At 47.5% G+C, this 19,776-nt stretch overlaps 1 protein-coding gene across 2 annotated transcripts in view; it reads right to left on the bottom strand.

The window, feature by feature from the left end:
• MYRIP (myosin VIIA and Rab interacting protein) overlaps positions 1–19,776 on the bottom strand; it is a 157,440-nt gene that overhangs the window by 47,593 nt on the left and 90,071 nt on the right. For both annotated transcript variants that reach the window (XM_080934275.1, XM_080934276.1), the window contains exon 4: positions 1,750–1,886. In XM_080934275.1, the coding sequence (XP_080790401.1) occupies positions 1,750–1,886 (137 nt within the window). The remainder of the gene's footprint in view (positions 1–1,749; positions 1,887–19,776) is intronic.

The raw sequence follows: 19,776 nt of genomic DNA, 5'->3' as shown, positions 1-19,776 counted from the left end.
GCTTTTCTCAGCTAAACACCTTCCTGGGAAGCTTGTAGGGTTAAAAGTTTGTCCTTTGGGCTTTCTAGGAGGACACTGACATTCTTGTCACTTTGCTAGGACGCTGAATTCCTAATCTGGGAAACAGAACTCAGAATATGAGCAAGTGGGTGTGTGAACTCTCAAGATATAGGTCTGGTCTCCCAATAGAACTCAGAGTGAAGAAATGGGTGTGATAGAACTCAGAGTGAAGAAATGGGTGTGATAGAACTCAGAGTGAAGAAATGGGTGTGTGCACCCTCAGGGTATGGATCTGGCCTCTCATTTCCACAAGGAATCAGGGTGTGATAGTCTAGGGGCTGGGCAGGTTGTTCAGTGGTCAGAGCACTGCTGAACAAGCATGAGGACCTGAGTTCAAATCCCCAGGACCCATGTAAAAAGCTAAGTGTGGCCTCACATACACTTCCAACTGCAGTGCTGCGGGCAGTGGAGACAGGAGGACTGGTGGGCCTCGGGGCCACAGACTGGTTCCAGGTCAGTGGGAGGCTCTGCATCGAGGGAATGGGAGAGAGGTAGGGCGGGAAACACCATGCTTTCCTCTGGCCTTCACATACATGTGCATAGATAGGTGCACACACATGCTTGTGTTCATGAACACACACAGATGATTTAAATTATAAGAACCCATAATTAAAATGCCTACAATTTGCTGGAAGAGTTTGGATTTCCAAGATCTCAAGTCTAGCCCAGAAGGACTGTTCACAGCCCAGGAGTTGGGGCTGGAGAGGTACTTAGTATAAGGTGCTTGCTGTTCAGGCTTGGGGACCTCAGTTCGATTCCCAGAATAAAAAGCTAGGCATGGTCACATGTGCCTTTAATCCTAACACTGGCGGTTGGTGCAGATAACGGAGGGGCAGAGACAGGTGGTGCTGGGATTCTGTAAACCCCAGTTACGTGGCAATAGCCAGGTAAGCTCTGCTCCAGTTACCTGACACTATAAAGGGGCTGCTTGCCCCCTCCTTCCCCTCTTGCTGTCTTACTATGTTGGTCTCTTACTCTCTTGGCCTCTTGTTATCTCTTGTTCTCTACTCTTACCCCTCCTCTCCCATTCCCTTTCTCTCTCTCTCTCCACATGCTCATGACCGGCCTCTACTCTATTCCTCTTCTCTCTGCCTCTACCGCCCTCTTAACTCTCCCATGCCCTGAATAAACTCTATTCTGTACTATACCATCATGTGACTGGTTCCTCAGTGGGAAGGGATTCCCAACATGGGTTCCCCAAAGGCATCCCCTTTACCCCCATGCCTTGCCTCACTTCCATGGACCTATCCCTTCCCTCCACTCTCTTCATCTCTTTCCTAACATTGGTGTCAAAACCTGGGACATCATCTTTTCCCTGACATTCTCTTTTCTTTTAGGTAGGTCACTGGGTCTTCCTCGCCAGCTGCTCTAGTCTATCTGGCGAGTTCCCTGTCTGGGAAAGGCCTGTCTCAAAAACAAGGTGGACAACTCTTGACACCAGAAGATGACTCTGGTCTTCCCATCCAAGTGCACACATATACATGCACATCCATACACACATGCATTCACACACACCTGCACACACCAAAACAAAACCCTGAGTTAAAACCTGACTCTCCCTGCCACTTGCCCTCTTTCCACAACCTACTATTTAAAGGAGTATCCGTGTCTATATGAAGTGTGCGCCCCCTTCTTTCTTCTCTTACTCCCAGCCACCAACCCCTCCTAGAGCAGCAGCCACTGTGGTACCTAGGATGTCAAAGCAGGCGCCGCTCTCCAGACGGTGTTTTCTGTACAGGTTCTTCAGGACCTTGGCACTGCCGAAGCGCTTGAAGCGGCTCTTCACATTGTTGTAGAACCACTCCAGAGACTGTGTCCTCAGAAGCCTGTTAGACAAGCCAAAGTTAAGACTGTAGAGTACCAACAACCCTTGCATCCCCCTCTACAAGGAGGTGGTATTTCTGTCACTATGTGTGTGGAGCCAAGCTGGCCTGCTCTGGGATAGAGAACTTTGGTGGGCCAAGCCCCAAGAGGTGAATCAGGTTATCAGCTGGATCTGGCCAGAGATGCAGTGAGAAGCGGGGTTCATCTGAATCTACCCAGTGAGCCAGCGGATGTTTGCTAAATTCTCTGTGGTTTATTAATGCAGAAAAGCAAACTCGCAGAAACATCTGTTTAGCAGTAGGCTTTGTGGTCGATCCTCTTACTGTATAAACATCAGCACTTTTAATCCATCTTGGAGAAATAAAAAGAACCAACAAGCCGGCAGAAGGCTCCAGTCTCTTGTTAGTCAGCGTGAAGCATCATGGGAAGGCTATTTTCCAGTGATCAAGGCAGCCATGGTCGGCATAGACAGTGGGGGTTTCCTTCATGTTTGGTGAGAACAGACTCCAAAGCCCTTCCATTTGAAGAATGTCTTTGGTAAATGTTTCTTATTGTGAATGTAAAAATACATACTCCCTTCGGAAAATTCAGAAAAAGAATATAAAGATTTCCAAAGGAACAGGGGGAAAAAATCCAAATTCAACCAAAGAACAAACAAACATGAGGCCTGAGTGTGGACAGCGCCCTTGGGTTAGTGTCTTGAAGTCTGATCCACAGAAGCTCCCATGGGGCTCTTACTGAAAGTTAGGCCTTTTGCTCAGTTCAGAGCTGAAGCAACAGGAAGCCCCATGAAGCAAAGAATCAGAAGAAAACCATAAAATAACCATAATGTTTCACTTAAAAAAACCCAGCACTTAGCAGCACACCACAAACGAGTAGCCCCTTCAGCGAGCTGGTTTTGTGAGCACTTTCCTAATTTCTGTTTACACCGCACGACTCTGCTGGTAAACTTCGTATCTTTTCATTCCAAGACAGACTAGAATCCTAATTCACGCTCAAGAACAGCACAGAAAGGATTAGAGTTTCATTATAACCTCATTAGGAGTGCCGGACTGACCTGGGTTGACTGGATTTAAACAGCACAGTTGTGAGGAGGCAGGAGCTGCCTGCAAAGAATTCTGCTCCAGTTGCTAGTGATGAAGCCAGGCACCCCAGGTCCCCACTCCAGCAAGACAGGGCACCTAGCAAAAGCCCCACAGATTCTCCTGCTCCACGGCTGGTCCTAGGGAACTGGTAGGAAAGTGTTGTCTGAAAGGCAGGCTTGGTTCAATTCTAGGTCGGCTGATCTCACCGTTTCCCGGGTAACCAACAGCACAATCGCCACCTAGAGGCGTGATGTGGAAGCACAGCCCCGCTACCCACTAGCTGCTCAGCCTTGCAGGGTTTAAAATTTGTGTTTAAGCAAAATTCTCTATAGGACATCAAACCCTGGTGACCAGGGACCTAGCAAAATTTACTGGGTGTTTTTAAAAGCAGAATACTAACTTTGTTTTAAACTTTAACCATAAACAACAGAGCCAGTAACTCACCTCATCCCCTTTTCTAGGGAAAATGAACCTGGGTAACACATAGCTATAAAGATGAACATAATAATTTCATAATAAATTATGAACTCAAAATAATGAATTTCAAAATCAAACTGAACTCTCAAATGCAGGTCCAACAGTTATTTAAAAACAGCATCAAAATACTCTGGTCACACACTCAAGCCTTCACAATTAGCCAGGTTTTCCAAATGACCCATGACAGAGGTGTTATGATGATGTCACTCCTCTGGTGAAATTGAAGAATGCCACACTTAAGACCCACATTCAGACTCAAGCCCGTGCCCATGACACTCAGCTAAGAAAGCAGAAACAAGCTGGCCTGAATGTAGACGGAAGTCTGCAGGCCTGTGCAGTATCTGCCCCCCGGGAAAGAGGAAACACTTTGGGAGATCGGTTTGCACTGTTGAAGAAATGCTCCTGTCCCCCCGGAATGTGACTAGCATTGGGCTGCATTTTGTCATTTGCTACCGGTTTGACGGAGAGCTAGCTACTGACTTACTCGACAGAGATATTGGTGAATATGGGGCCAAGTTTTATAAGGCATGTATCTGGCCTAATGTGGCTGATAAACCAACTCTAGACTTTATATATATATTAGAATTAGAGAATTAGATAGGGGAAAAAAAAAAAACCAGGTTGCTTTCTCCTATAGATACACCGGCAAGAACCAGTTAGAAGGCCTTTGCAAATTCATTGAAGCCCCAAAGCCCAGAATTGGCATCAGCCTGGAATGCTGGTGTGCAGCCACAGGTTGTCCCCCAAGCCACTGTCTCTGCCACCTTCTGCCATCAGAGACCTACAGAGCCCAGAACCCCCGGCAGGGCCCATCACCTGCTGATTATCAGCTCATACAACTGCCTTCTCAGTGCTGAGGAGAAGGTCCAGACATAGCCACACACACTCAGCTCTATTCTGGAATGAATCCCTGGATATGGTGTCCTGCAAGAAACTCAAAGGTTCAATGATACGACTCCCAAAACAAATCAAAACCTAAATAGCAACAAAAGTCTTCTCTTGAGCCCAGTCACAGTCACTGTTCTACCACCGTGAGGAGCCACCGGGGCCAAGGCAACTTAGAGAAAAACGCATTCCATTTCTGTGTTTGCCTAGAGTTCTAGAGAGCTAGTCAATAATCATTAGAGTGGGAAACAGGGCAGTAGCTGAGAGCCTTACACCCTAATTCACAGGCAATAGGTAGAGACAGACAGACAGACAGACAGACACACACACACACACACACTGGTCCTGGCATGGGCTTTTGAAACCTTGAAGCCCACTCCCAGCGACACACCCACTTCACCAAGGCCACACCCACTCCACCAAGGCCACACCCACCCCACCAGGGCCACACCCACCCCACCAGGGCCACACCCACTTCACCAAGGCCACACCCACTCCACACCTCCCAATCCTTCTCAAGCAGTTTATCATCTGGGGACTAAGCATTGAATCTACGAGCCTATGTGGGTCATTTTTATTCAAACTACTGCAAGCTCTGACAAGGAAAAAAAAATCAGCACTCATCGGGTTTGTAATGATGGCTGACATAATGCTGGGTATGAGCGAGCACAATACTCCGTCCCAGGTGACATGTTAAAACTTATTATGTATTATCACCATCCAACCTATTGCATCCAAAGCACCTTCTTGCTCTTTTAAAGGCTGTGGATATAACCATTAAATAAATGCTAAAACAAGTCTGGGCAGAAAAGCAACATTCAAGTCTTTCATTGTCTGTTTTTACTTTTTTTTCAGGAACAATGTCTTACTGAGATCCTCCTGCCTCCACATCCCCAGTGCTAGGAATACAAGCAAGCACCATAGGTCAGATTTTTTACATTTCATCCAAATGATTAACGTGTTTCTTAGCATTTGATAGTTCTGAAAGCCAATCCACTGTACTACCCCAGGGCTGGCTGGTTTCCCTCCCCAGCGTCCTTACCTCAGCAGATCGGAGTGCGGCTTGAGAGTGTGGCTTTGAACACTTCCAGGTGAGAGGGACCACACTTTGAGGGTTAGTGAGCTAGAAATAGATCGACGGCTCCCAAAGAGCCTAGGGGGGTTGATTCAGAGCCTGTCACTTGGGTGTACCTGTCACTGGCATGCTTGCAAAGGAAGATTCCTACAGCCTAATGACAGAAATGCTCTGAAGGACCAAGTCGGAGCAATCTATTCCGAGAAGTTGAGAGAGACACAGACTTAAGATGGGAAAGAACAGCTTGCACGCAGGGACCCCTGAGTGTGTCACTGTGAATCTGCAGACATACGTGGCTAGGAGGCTTGAAGTGTCATGCTCAGTTGACAAGTGACAATGGCTATTAATGTGACCCAGCTCGCTAAGGTGAAGAACTGGGAGCTGACAAAGAATGACAAGGGAAGGAAACTCAGGAATAGAGGCAAGGACACAAGACTGACCCGCAGACTGTGGTTCTATCTAAGGCCCAACAAAAGTGAATCCTCCAGCTGTGTGATACTATCCCTGACAAAACCACTTCAGGAAGGAAGAGCTGATTTTGGCTCACAGTGCAAGGGTACAGACCACAGTGGCAGAGGAGGTGTGGCCACGGGAGTTAAAGGCAGGTGGACACTTTGTATCTATAGTCAGAAACCAGAGGGAGACCAGTGCAAGACTACAATGTCAGGGAAAGGATATGAGTTAAAGGCAGCTGGAACATCTTGTAGCCACAGTCAGGAAGGAGAGAGAGGGGAGGGGCAGAGGGAGAGATATCAGTGCAGGAACAGGATGACAGGGGAGGTGTGGCCACGGGAGTTAAAGGCAGCTGGTAGGGAGGGACTGCCTGGAACAGCTGCTGTGGTACCCTGTAAGTAGCAGGATGGCATTCAGAACACCAGCCAATTGTGTGCCTTGGGATAGCCAGTTATGGGCCTGGGGAAAGGCCACTTTCCAGGGCCCCTCAGCTATGAGACAGTGGGAGAGACACTGATACTACAAAGCAACTGTAGCCCAAAGATAAAATGAAAAACACAGATCAATGGAATCGAACAGAGAATCCAGAACTGGACCTGCCTGTTCCCTAAGCCAACCATCTCTAATGAAGGCATCAAACACACATGCCAGAGAAAGGACAGGGTTGGGCATCCATAAACCAGAGACTGGAATGAAGCCTTTATCTCTCAGCCCACAGTACACATCACACACCTAAGGGCACAACTTGAAACAGTAGACATGCTAAAAAATAGAGGAGCCATTTCAAGACACCGTAAACAAGGCAGTGAGTTTTTAAATTAGATCCACAAAACACACACAGTAAAGGCAAAAATAAACCCATGGGATTAAACTAAGACACCGAGCCACCGATGGGAGGAAACAGCCATAAACTGTTCGCCCACCAAGGCATTCGGACCGGAGCGTTCAGGAACAAGCAACAGTGTAAGCAAACGTGGGCAAATTGTTTGATTTCTTTTGCAAACGAAAACTTTATAAAAATGCCCAACTAGTATATGAAAGAGCTCCTGACAGCGCTCACCAGCAGGGGATGCAGATCAGAGCCACGGCTGGAAATACTTCCCCCTGTTACAGTATAACAATGAATGCTGGCCTGGTGGGATGGCTCAGTAGGTAAAGGGGCTTGCTGCCAACCACGAGGGTCCAAGTTCAGCCTCTGGAACCCACTTGGTGGGAGGAGAGAACCAACCTGGAAAAGTTGCTCTTTGGCCTCCTGGTGCCAAAATCATAATCCACACCCACCCACTCACCCACAATAATAATAAATTAAATTAAGCGAAAAGATAAAACTGCGGAGGACGTTCAGAGAAGGGGATTCTCACAGACCCCCAACAAGAATGTAAGTTAACATAGGCACTATAGGGCAGAGGATGGAAGTCCCTCAAAAATGACATGGTGCAGAACCTCATGGTGTTATTCTGGAGGGAGACGAAAGATGCCCGCACGCATGTTCACTGAGGCACTGTCTATTACAGTCACCGTTTGGAATCAAACGAGGTACCAATCAAGGGATGAGTACATAAAGAAAATTGAGAACTTGCACGGAGCTGAAATGGATGAAAACGCATCATTCGTAGCAACACCAACCAGCCTGAGGACGTGACGCCACGTGGCCCAAGCCAGACACAGGGAGACAAGTACTGTGGACTCCCACTCTCGTGGAGATGAAATTGGGGGCAGAGAGAACGGGGTGGCTGGAGGTTAAGGGCATGGGGTGGGGTTGGGGGGTAGACACCTTGCGGAACAGGTCTAATGCCTCAGGAGCAGTAAGCTCTGACTGTGGCTCAGTCAGTGGCTGTATGTCCTGGCAACTCACTACGTCCTTTGTAAAGAACCGGAAGAGATGAGTTTGAGGTGTCTTAACACAAAAGAAGAGTAAATGCTTAAGGAGACAGGAAGCTGAAGACCACAGTGTGGTTATTACATACTGAATAGTAAATTGGCATTAATTGTGTCATTCTGTCAATCGAAAGAGTAGAGGGGTCTGAGATTGACCCTGGTAGCCCACATGGTCACCCCTAAAAATTATTCTCTTATTTCTACCTGTGTACTGTGGTGCAGGTGTGGATGTACACACACACACACACACACACAAATAATAATAAAGTATTTTAAAAAGTGAGCAAGACGCAAAGTCTCAACAAGCCAATGTTTAAGACAGGCACTGGAGCAGGAATGGAGCTGGCCCAGCGCCACCTGCTGGTAGCGATCTTGCAGAGGATCAGAGGTGAGTCCCCAACCCCTACTTTGACTGTCCTGATAACACCCACAGCAATCTGGTACCCTCTTCCAACCTCAGTAACATATGCACTTAGGTGCACTACCCCAATCCTATATATACACATAATTAAAAAATAGAATAAAATCTTTAAAAGATGCCCAGAGTCCACGTTTTTGTTACCACAGTAGTTTTCTGGTTAACACTTAGTCTTAGAAACTTCCAGAAACCTGTGGGGCTGTTGTATAAGGAAAGAGGAGCCTTGGAGGAGTCTGGAGTCCTGACTTAAGTGAATCTATGACACACATGGTCTATATGTCTGTTTCGAGACAAAAACGAGAGTGCCCAGGACCTTCCCTTTCCAGGACTTACCTGGTGGCTGTCACCTGGCTCAGACACAACAGGACATCCTTTTGAAGCCTCTCACCAGGCTGTTCTTAGGCTCCCAAGCAGCCCTGTGTGGACTTGAGACACTGGCCCGTCTTAGCCTTTATCATTTTTATCCATCCCACACTCTGGGAGGCTCTCGGCTCCACCCTCAGGCTGACTCACTCGCTCAATATGGCTCAGAGAGTTTGATTTAATTAAACCTGGCAGCTGTCAAGCCTGCAAGACCTGCACGGCTTTGGAAGGAGGTGCTGACCATCCGCGTGCGGCCTCTCTTCTGTTCCCTTGCTTACGAGGCAGACCAGGATTCACCCCTCCTTTGCCAGAAGTAACCGGATTTAGTCACGTGGATCTGGAGACTGGCTGCTCTCGGTTGAGCTGCGGCCAATATGTACGCTTGAGCCAGGATGGCTCATCTGGGAGAGCGTGCAGCCTCCCACTAATGAGTATAATCCGCAGAGGTCACTAGCAAAACCGGCCAGCACACGCTCTCCTCCAGTGTGGCCTTGGCGACAGGGATTTCTCTTCCTACGCCTCTCACCTCTATCTTCAGAATGCAAATGATCACATCTTCTTCCCAGCCCATCCCCAGGGACACAGCGGAGCACTGTCAATAGTTCCCTGTGGTCCAGGGACACGGAGGGGGAGGGGCAGCACTGTCAATGGCTCACTGTTGCGTCCCTGGTTTGCCTCAGAGGGTTTACAGATTTGAATCAAGTGTGAGCACTTCCTTTTCTGCTTCCTCTATCCAAACTTACCTAACACAACAATAAACTAAGGAGCGAGGCGGTTCTATTTACGAGGAAGCTCTGCCGGGCTGCTGGAGGAAGCTGGCCTGACTGGCTGCTCTTATTAGTCAATGCTCTCACTGTACCTGTGCAAGCCAGGAAGCGGAGGCTGCTCCAGAAAGCGAGCAGTTACAGCTGTCATGAGGACCTTACTGTGCATCCATGGGAAGATGCTCAGTCTGAGTGAGGGTGCTGGGATTGTGGTGAATTAATATCTGCAACTTACTGATTGTCACCTGCCTGTCCCCCCCACCCCCAAGAAAGGTCCTTTTACTCCAAAGGCAGGAATTGTTTGTGAAAACAAGGGTTATCACTGGCCATTGGTAGAGCCCATCCCTCTCTGTCTTGTAATTCTAATAAATAAATAAGGTGTGTGTGTGTGTGTGTGTGTGTGTGTGTGTGTGTATGTGTGTGTGAATGTGTGTGAGTATGTGTGCATGAGTGTGTTTGAGTGTATGTGTGTGTATGAGTGTGTGTGAGTGTATGTGTGTGTATGAGTGTGTGTGTGTGAGTGTGTTTGAGTGTATGTGTGTATGAGTGTGTGTGAGTGTGTGTGTATGAGTGTGTGAGTGTGAGTGTGTGTGAGTATGTGTGTGTGTGATTGAGTGTATGTGTATGTATATGTGTATGAGTGTGTGTGAGTGTGTGTGTGAGTATGTGTGTGTGAGTGTGTTTGAGTGTATGTGTGTGTATGAGTATGTGAGTGTGAGTGTGTGTGTGTGTGAGTATGTGTGTGTGAGTGTGTTTGAGTGTATGTGTGTGTATGTGTGTATGAGTGTGTGTGAGTGTATGAGTGTGTGAGTGTGAGTGTGTGTGAGTGTGTGTGAGGGTGTGTGTGTGTGTGTATAGGCCAGGGGTCAGTTCTGGTTGTCTTCATCACTTGCTCCCACACAATTTTTGAGACAGGGTGTCTCATTAAACCTGGAGCTAGACTAGCTGGCTACCAAGCCCTCGGGGATCTGCCTTCTCTACTTCCCCAGAGCCTTTTATGTGGGTGCTGGGGCTTTCAGACTCGTCATCAAGACGAATGACACGGGCTTTGTAGATTTAGCCATCTCCCCAGACCCCTCAAGAAATAAATGCCACATCACAGGACTTGAGATTTAAATCTTCTACTCCTCCCGTTCCCACCCGAGGCTACAGTTTGGACGAACGTGACTCCCGTAGGCTCATGTACTTGAACGCTTGGTTCCTAGTTAGCAGAGCCTTGTTGGAGGTGCTGGGAGTAGGCGTTGAGGATTCGAAAGCCCCACGTCTGGCTTTCCCCCTCTCTGATAAGACATAAGCTCCCCCTCAGCTGCCGCTGCAGCTCCACGCCTGCCCGCCTGCTGCCATGCTTCTCGTCATGATGACTGTGGACCATCGCCCGAAACTGTAAGCCAGCCCCCAACTAAACACTTCATTTCGTAAGTTGACTTGGTCAGGGTGACTCTTCACCAACGGAACAGTCACTAAGACAGTGAGCGATGCGATCGATTCCCTTTATGTGCACACGAGACACTGGCTCTGCAAAAGTGACCACTCTGCACTGCAGGGCTCATAAGAACCCACCCTAGACACGGCTGCAGGCATGTTCCGTGCTCCTTCGTAGGGGGTTCATAGGTACATCACCTGATGATCATGCTAAAACTTACTTATCCTGTACCCTTTTACGTACTGGTTTCTAGAGTGTTCTAATTTGCTGCTACATCAATGCTTCAAGAATGGCTTCTTACCTGACCCTCTGGATGCAATGTATCTGCAGGATAAGTTCCTAGGCACGGACACATGGTCTGAAAGGTCTGTCCAGCATTCACAGGGGATAGGAAATTACATTCATGTGTGTTAGTGATCCCATGTATGGCTCATGTATGGCTCATGTGTGCTATCCCATGTATGGTTCATGTGTGCTATCCCATGTATGGCTCATGTGTGCTATCCCATGTATGGCTCATGTGTGCTATCCCATGTATGGCTCATGTGTGCTATCCCATGTATGGCTCATGTGTGCTATCCCATGTATGGTTCATGTGTGCTATCCCATGTATGGCTCATGTGTGCTATCCCATGTATGGCTCATGTGTGCTATCCCATGTATGGCTCATGTGTGCTATCCCATGTATGGCTCATGTGTGCTATCCCATGTATGGCTCATGTATGGCTCATGTGTGCTATCCCCTTGTATGGCCCTGTTGGCAACTTGCCAACCTCTCTGTACAGTGGTTCACCTTTCCGTCTTTGCTAATCTTTGGACATTGGTACAGCAATGTCACTTTAATTTATGTTTATCACAAAGGAGGCAAAGTCCATTGATTCTGTTGAAGAGCTATTTGAGGGCAGGAGAGATGGCTCCTCTGTTAGAAGTTCTTGCCATCTTGCAAGGACCCGTGGTCTGGTTCCTAGAACCCACAAGCACCTGTAACTTCAGCTCCAGGAGGTCCGGTGCTGAAGCTCTTCCTTTGGCCTCCAAAGATACTACACATACATGTTACACACACACACACACACACACGCATACTTTCAGGCAAACATTCATACACATAAATAAAAATACAGACTGGGAATGCCATAAAGAAGCGTGCTGCTGTGTATAATGTAAGAAGCATTAAAATAAAATAAACCAGTAGTCAGGACCTGAGAGCCTGTCATGGACCCGGCCAGGTGAGGGATGTCACATGCCAGGGTGGCTGACCTCAAGCACAAAACCCCCTGGAACATATGTGTCTTAGCAGTTGCTGTTTAAGAACATATGCATGGGTTATTTGGATTAAGTCAACACTCTTGAACACACACGGGACGTTCCCTATGCCAGGTAGAGTATGAGACAGTAGCTCAAAAGGTATTTCATAGTTCGCTTTTCAACCTATTCACAGATACACAAAACACAAACTGAAAACCCGTGCACAAGATGGGTTTCCGTTTTGATGAAAAGACACCTATAGCAACAAACAGGCAGCCTCCGATAAAGGATTATAGCGCATAACAGATCAACATTAATTGTGAAATTTAACTGTTAAGGTTACCAGAACCAGCGACGTTCTTTCTGCCAAACTCTTGGACCAAGATGAGACCCGAGTGTCTTGAAAGAAATCAAATGGCAGGAGGTAGGTGGCAGAGACCCCAAGTCTCCCCTGTCTGCGCTCCTGGCAAGAAAGGCCCAAAGAAAGGCGGTAACCCAGGCATCCTCTTTGGAGGCAAGATACAGGGTTCTGTGCAGAGGGTGATCCAGAGGAAAGGACTGGCACACAGCAGCGCCGGTTTCTATTACTGGCTTCGGGAGGGAGGTGCTGGGGAGCTGTGAAGTCTCAGACAAGCCAGCCAGGAAGAGCCCACCAACACATGAGCAGCAGGGAGAGAGAGCCACCAAAGCTCACTTAAAGCCTTCGGGCTTGATAAAGCTTTGTAGAGAAAACTCACGTGGGTTTTTACACTCATTTTATTTTTCCACCTCTCTTACTTTGCAAATTCAAGATGCACAGGCTTGGATACAGTCCATTGGATGGTAGAGGGGAGATGGGGCTGAGGAAGCTAAATCTGGAAGAGAGCTTTGGAGAGTCTTTTCTGCTTCTGCATACACCTCCCAGGCAAAGGGACCCAAACAAACACTAATATACGGGGAACCAAGTGATGGACACAGCCCCACCCCTTGATATCTCTGGGACCACACAAGTCACTTTGCTTCTGAGCACGTTGGCATCTTTGTATCTAAAATGGTTACCAGCCAGTCTGCCTGGATTTTACAAACTTTTGTAACTTTAGCTATTTAACTTGTAGCTATTAAGTGTTTATTTTTATGTACGCACCTATGTGCAGTGCCTAAGAAGGACAGAAGACACCGATTTTCCCTGGAGCTGGCGGCACTGGTGCTGGTGGGAAGCTGAACACGGGTGCTGGGAACAGAGCTAAGACCCTCTGCGAGAGCATGGAGCACTTACACAACCACAGAAAGACTGAAAGATCACCACAGCCTGTGGGCTGTATTGCAATGGGCAAAAGATTTGCAAGATAGAAAGAATCCAGAGCACACGTGTCACCTTAGAAATGGGCTCTCCTGCACATGCAAAACATAAAGAAAAACTCATCTGGATGCAAATTCAAAGGCTGTGACAAAAAAAAAAAAAAAAAAAAGAAAGAAAAAAAAAAGGACGTAAAGTTCTTCACATAAAATTTGAAGCCAGGGTATTTACACTCAAATGTAAACCTTAGAAAACACCATTGCTGATGCTTTATTTGAAGAATGAAAAGAAGCCCTGGAGAGGAGCAGGTCACTTATGCTATAAGTCAGTCCTGCCCTCTTGGGGCAATTGCCTAGGCCAGATGGAGCGCCAGGGTATCCAGTCCTCTTGGGTTGAATTCTTCTAAGTTCCTGAATTCACTGTCTACCCTCGTCCCCTGGGCACCAGCGGGGGAATTCAAATGCCCTGCTGGTATTCAAGTGGAGCCCACAGAGATGCTCTCTGGTCTTTGGGACCTTGTGGCCACTTTGCAAGACACTTCCTTCAGGATGACGTTGTGTGCCTTTGCTTCCAAACGCCACCTCTGGAGTGAACATGGCCCGGAGTGAGACGGACATGCATGTAGGGACACATGGTGGGGTGGTCACTTCTTATTTTCTTTTGGCATTCTCTATGAAGCAGGGTTTGAGGACTTTGAAGAAAAAGATCAGCTCCATCTGCACATAACCAAAAATATCTCCCGAGAGAAGTTCTGAGCTAACTGTCTGTATTCTCACCCAAACGTAAAACCACTGACCAGGGCTGAACCAGCAATCTGACCTTTCTAACAGGGTTGAACTCACATCACCAGCCTTACAAAGGCAGGTGCTTTGAGCCACCTCCCTAGGTTGCCAGCCCCTTTGAGCTTTTTAGAAAACATGTTCTCAGAAGAAAACCACCCCTGAGAATGAGCCAGCAACACTCAGGTGGAGATCTGGGCTCTTCTGCTTTGGAGTGGTGAGGCTTGAACCACGATTTTCCTCATCTGTAAAAGGGGCAGAGTATCCGCTTACTCAGCAGAGCGAGCTCACATTACAGGTGACAGAAGTCATCCTTCCTCTGCTTCTTCCAGGGCTGCAGAGGGTTTCATTTACAAAGTTAGTGATTCCAGGCCTGGGCCTTAAAGAAGCTGAGAGCCTCCATGGTAACAGATGAGGCTCCCCTCCCCCAGGGTTCTTGGCAAGTCTAAGGATACTAAAAATGAACTGATCTGGAGGGTAAGAGGTGGGAGGCAGGCTGGGTGGGGTGTTTTCTTCATCCAAACGGTAAACAGGGGCTTTGCCAAACTGCAGGAGTTCTGCCAAGCCCAGAGTTTTTCCAGTAGAGTTGTCATTTTAACAGGCAAAAAGAAATCCATTCTTTCAAAATGTGGCTGCCTCTGTCCAGTGTCACATTCTTGCCGGTTTTCTAGTCTTTCAGGGCAGAGGCAGAGGACAGGGAAGGTTGTGTAGGGGAACCTCGTGTCCCCAGCTGTCTTCAGAGAAGCTCACCTGGGGCCGAGAGTGAAAGCCACCTGGAAAGGACTATCCTCAACCCACTGAGACACCCACAGGCTATGTGGTATGCTCCAGGTTCCCAGCTTTGTGAGCTGTCACTGTGCTGGGCGGGCTTTGGCAATGCAGCTGTCACGGAGTCATCTTTGCTCCTGTAACCCCTCACCCATATTCCTGTAACCCCAGTAAGTCACATGAGTTCACCAAATCAAACTTCAGAGGTGGTCTGTTAGTTTAGTTCTCTCTGTGGGGCAGACAGGTATTTGTTCATGTCTCCCCAAGGTTGGTATCACAGAGCACCCTCAGTATCCTACAGTCAAGGAGACTCCTTTAGGTCTTTTGTAACCACCAAGCATCTCTCGTTCCTGAGTGTTTTCCTTATCCACAGGTTCCTAAGTGCCTCATGCTAGCGCAGCCTCTGAATCACACACAGGAAGGCATCTTTGTTGCTTTTATGACCATTCTGAGAACAATTCACACCCGAGGCAGGCCTGCTGGGCATCCTTATGGCAGGGTAGCCTTCCTGATGTAAGGGATGCGGCCCACATACAGGGCTCTCATTCCCCTTCCCAGAGGAGAAACTGTGTTGATTCTGAACGCTTTATGTGGTCCAGATGGACTTAGCATCAACTTCAGTATTTGTCCCTGCTGAATTCCACAGCTCTCATGCTGGGCCCTGCCTCCTCCAAATTAGGTCACTCAAGGGCCTAGGTGAGAGCTACCTGCTCACCCTCTCCAATGCTTCCTTTGCTTTGCAGAAGCCCTGAGGATTTTCGTGTTTAAAGGCTGCCCTCCCAACATGAGGCAGGCATGAGACACTGGTTGATCCCTTCTTATGCCGGGGAGGCAAACCTCTGCTCTCATCCTTTTTAAAAATTATTTTTATTTAATGTATATTTGCCTGAGCATATGTTAAGTGCATCACATGTGTGCAGAAGCCCTCAGAGGTCAGAAGAGGGGGTTCCGATCGGAGCCACAGGCAATGGCGTGGGGGAATCAAACAGGTTCTATGGAATGTTTATTTTATTTTTATTTATACATATGCCTATGTATCCTCTCTCTCTCTCTCTCTCTCTCTCTGTGTGTGTGTGTGTGTGTTCTTACACGTGCAGTTCCCAGTTCCTGCAGAGCACAAAAGAGAGTGTCACAGAGCTGCCTTTGGTGCAGAAACTGAGCTCAGACCCTCAGTAAGAGTAGTTCATGCTTTTAGCCTCAGCCCCCTTGTCCTGTCTATGTCCAGGCCCTATAAGCCCTTTGAGAGAAACGTGAGTGTAGAGTGTATGCCCTCCTTCTCTCAGCCCTTTCAGCTTTATTAAACCATAGCTGGCACGTACAGCTGTGTATATTTAAAATGTTTAAAAGCTGGAGAGATGGTTCAGTGGTTAGAGCACTGGCTGCCCTTCCAGAGGTCCTGAGTTCAATTCCCAACAACCACATGGTGGCTCACAATCACCTGTAGTGAGATCTGATGCCCTCTCCTGGTGTGTCTGAAGACAGCTACAATGTGTGTGTGTGTGTGTGCGTGTATTATATAATATATATTATGTATATGATAAATAAGCAAATCTTTTTAAAAAGTGATGATCTGACCCTCACATGCATTAGGAATCGATACATCCTGTATCTCACATAGTTAACTTTATTTTTTAAATTTTTTGGTGATAATGCTGACTATATACCCTCTTAAAAATAAAGTATAAAATACCATATTATTGATAATCTCACCAAAGTGCATTTCAGACTTCATAATTCATCTTATAACTGAAAATTCACACCCTTTAACCAAGCCCTTCCCATTACCCAGAGACGACCAGTCCATACGTCTCCCTCAAGCACACGCCTGTGGAGGGGCACTCCTTGTGTGTACACATGGACAGCAGAGAAGGTCAGCAGATGTCCGGCTCTATCACCTCTGCCTTCGTCCCCTAGGCAGGTTCTCTCTCTGACCCTGGAGAGAGGCTGGCGGCCAGCAGTTGCTTATAGGCAGTTAGGTGGACTCGAACTCAAATCCTCACACTTGTACAATGAGTGCTTGGTGATCCACCGACTCCACCCACCCCGCCCCTACCCTCTTCTCACTCTGTGCACCCAGGAGCCATGGTTCACAGTTCCGGTCAGCTCCTCATCTGATGTTTCTGAGATGTCTCTCCTCCCTACAGTGATCTGCAGATTCACTCCCCAACAGGCTGGTTTTGTGTCAGAAGATAAATGTACCTGGAAATTGGAAACGCAGAGGCCTGGGACTGTCAAAGCAATTTTGAAAGGGATGAAGAAAAGCTGGGACCGCGGCTCACTCCCTTGACATTAATATGTCTAATATCGATGTGATGCTGTCACAAAGCTCAGCAAACAAGAACCCGGGGAACGGAACGGCGGACATGGAGACAGACCCACACGTCCACACCACCCAAACAGGAAATGAATATCCGTAACACAGAGTTTGAACAACCTGTTCTCCATATTAAACGCAATTGATGTTCCAGGAACGGAACATCCAGGCCGGAGGCAGTGCAGCTCCTGGGGAGCCATTAACATTCAGCATCTCAGAGTCCTGCCTCAAGCCTGTTGGTACCATTGTAGTTAAAGGAATTATATTTACCGTCAAGTGTCCTAGGCTTGAATGGGGTTAATGTCATCTCCTACACCAGTGGTTTTCAACCCTCCTAATGCAGTTCCCCATGTTGTGTGACCCCCCAACCATAAAATTATTTCTACTTCGTAACTGTGATTTTGTTAACGTTATAGATAGTAAACATCTGATATTTGACCTCTGAGAGGGTCTCGACCTGAAGGTGAGAACCGCTGTTCTAAAGGGTCAAATGCTACATGGGACATTTCAAATCCACTCGTGTCTGCTGAAAAACACCAGTGGAAGTCAGTCTATCCTGCTCTTCTTGTGTTGAAGAGTCACTGTTGGATTCCGGAATCTTGTCCCTTAACTTCCTGAGGGTTTATATTTCTTGCCTTCCACTCCTGGGTTGGAGATCCGAGGTACAAGAACATGAGATAAACATAAACGAAGCAGGGATCTGGAACATGGGATCTACAGCAGGGATCCAGAGAAGGGATCTGTCTTGAGGTCTCTGAGTACAGCTTATCTTCCTGGGGAATCACCAGATCACAGCGTGATGGGCAGAAATCCCAACCCACCATGTCTCCTTCACAATAGCCCAAGTGTCTCATAAAGCCAGGCTCTGTTCTCCAGGGCACAGGGTAACCTGCCTGTTGTAGTGGAGGGTATCTGTTCTGCGGGCACTGATTTGGGGTGTGGGGGTGGAGAAAGGCCTGTCCACCTGAGATGAAGACCATCTAAAATTCTGCAGTGCCTGGGGCAGGCAGCCATGAAACTGCTGAAGCCACACTCTGAAGCACCATGCCCAGCCACCACGTGGTGCGCTTCATCATAGAGAAAGGTCGCAATCGGGACAGGTAACAGAAGGAGGTGACAGGACTAGCACAGCCGGCCACCTCCTGGCACTGGCTGCTGCCCCAGTTAGCTAATGAGCTGTCATCTCCTGTGTCTGGCCCCATGCTGTGACGGCTAACACTATGTTCAGCTTTGTCACTCCGGAGACAAACCTCTGGGCATATCTGAGTGGGAGCTTTAGACTGTGCTGAGTAAAATGGAAAGACTGGTCCTGTGTGAGGTGGCTCCATCCCGTGGATGTGTGGGTCCCATCTGAATAAAGAGGAGAAAGCCAGCTGGACACCAGCATTCATCTCTCTCCAAGTCCTGCTGGCCAACTGGGCTCCTGGGAGACAGGGGTACTTGTGTATTGTTTTAGCCAGTCCACTCTGGGGAATTCTTTGCTGTGTAAGGTTAGCTAGCTTCCCAATGGCAGCGGCAGTTTGAGGTAGAGTCTCCTCTGAATAGTCAACTGACACACTTATGTCTCTAAGGCTTTGTCTGTCTGTCTGTCTGTCTGTCTGTCTGTCTGTGTCGCTCCTTTTTTAGTGTGGATATGGGATCTGAACCCAGATCTTCAAGCTTGCACAGATAGCATTTATACAGAGTTGTGTCTCAGCCTCTGTCTTTGTCCATATCAGATTCCGAGGATTTGATTGATGCATCTTATTCTGTACAGTATTCCTCACCTGCTTGACATTTCATCAAGATCACCTTTCCTGGGAAACTCAGGAAGGGAGATGGTCCAAGTGGTGCATGAACAGAACATCACAGCGACTTCTTCTAAAGCCTTTCACCTCCAATACTAATGTCTACTGGGATCCCAGACGACTAACGCTTCTGCTCTACCCGCAGTACCGTGGGATGGGTCTGTTCAGCACGGGAGCCTTTTCTGTTGGCTGTATGTGACGTGATGGATACAGTTATCACAAGAGCTAATTCTCCAAGGAGGGCTGAATGGGCAGGGCATGCGGCCTACAATGCAGAGCTCAGTCAGCAGCACCTTTCACACAAGGTCACACCCATAAGTGAACAGGCAGTTATAGTAAAACTTATTCTCCCCCTGGTGTCTGGCAAGCATGCTGCACATGGTTTTCAGGATGCATTTTGACGACAGAACATTACAACATAAACAAACAAACACAAGAACCTTATGAAAATCAAGTTGGCATGATTTGATTATTAGTTAAGATTCTGTATTGGTCTCCTAAACTCCATAGGTACTATCGGCTTTATATTTGTTTTTAAATAAAATGTAGTTGATGTAATTATTGCATTGTACGATATCTTAAAATAGTTTCATATTGTTCTTATCATCTCAGTAAACAGTTTCTGGAAGGATAAAGTGCAGGGGGTGGGGACGGCTCAGCCAGCCAGGCGCCTGTGGGGTGAGCATGAGACAGAGGCAGGAAGAGCTCTGAGTTTGAGGCCATCATGGTCTACAGAGTAAGTTCCAGGATAGCCAAGAACAACACATAGTATATGTTATAATACTGTTATATTCATTACATTAATGTTAACATGTTACATATGATATAAATAATGTATGATATATATAACAATATATTTATATATAATGTGTGTGTGTGCAGTGTGTGTGTGTATTTTATAG

Source organism: Micromys minutus (assembly GCF_963924665.1).
Source record: "Micromys minutus genome assembly, chromosome: 21".
Taxonomy (NCBI): domain Eukaryota; kingdom Metazoa; phylum Chordata; class Mammalia; order Rodentia; family Muridae; genus Micromys; species Micromys minutus.
This window is presented reverse-complemented; position numbering and strand designations above follow the sequence as displayed.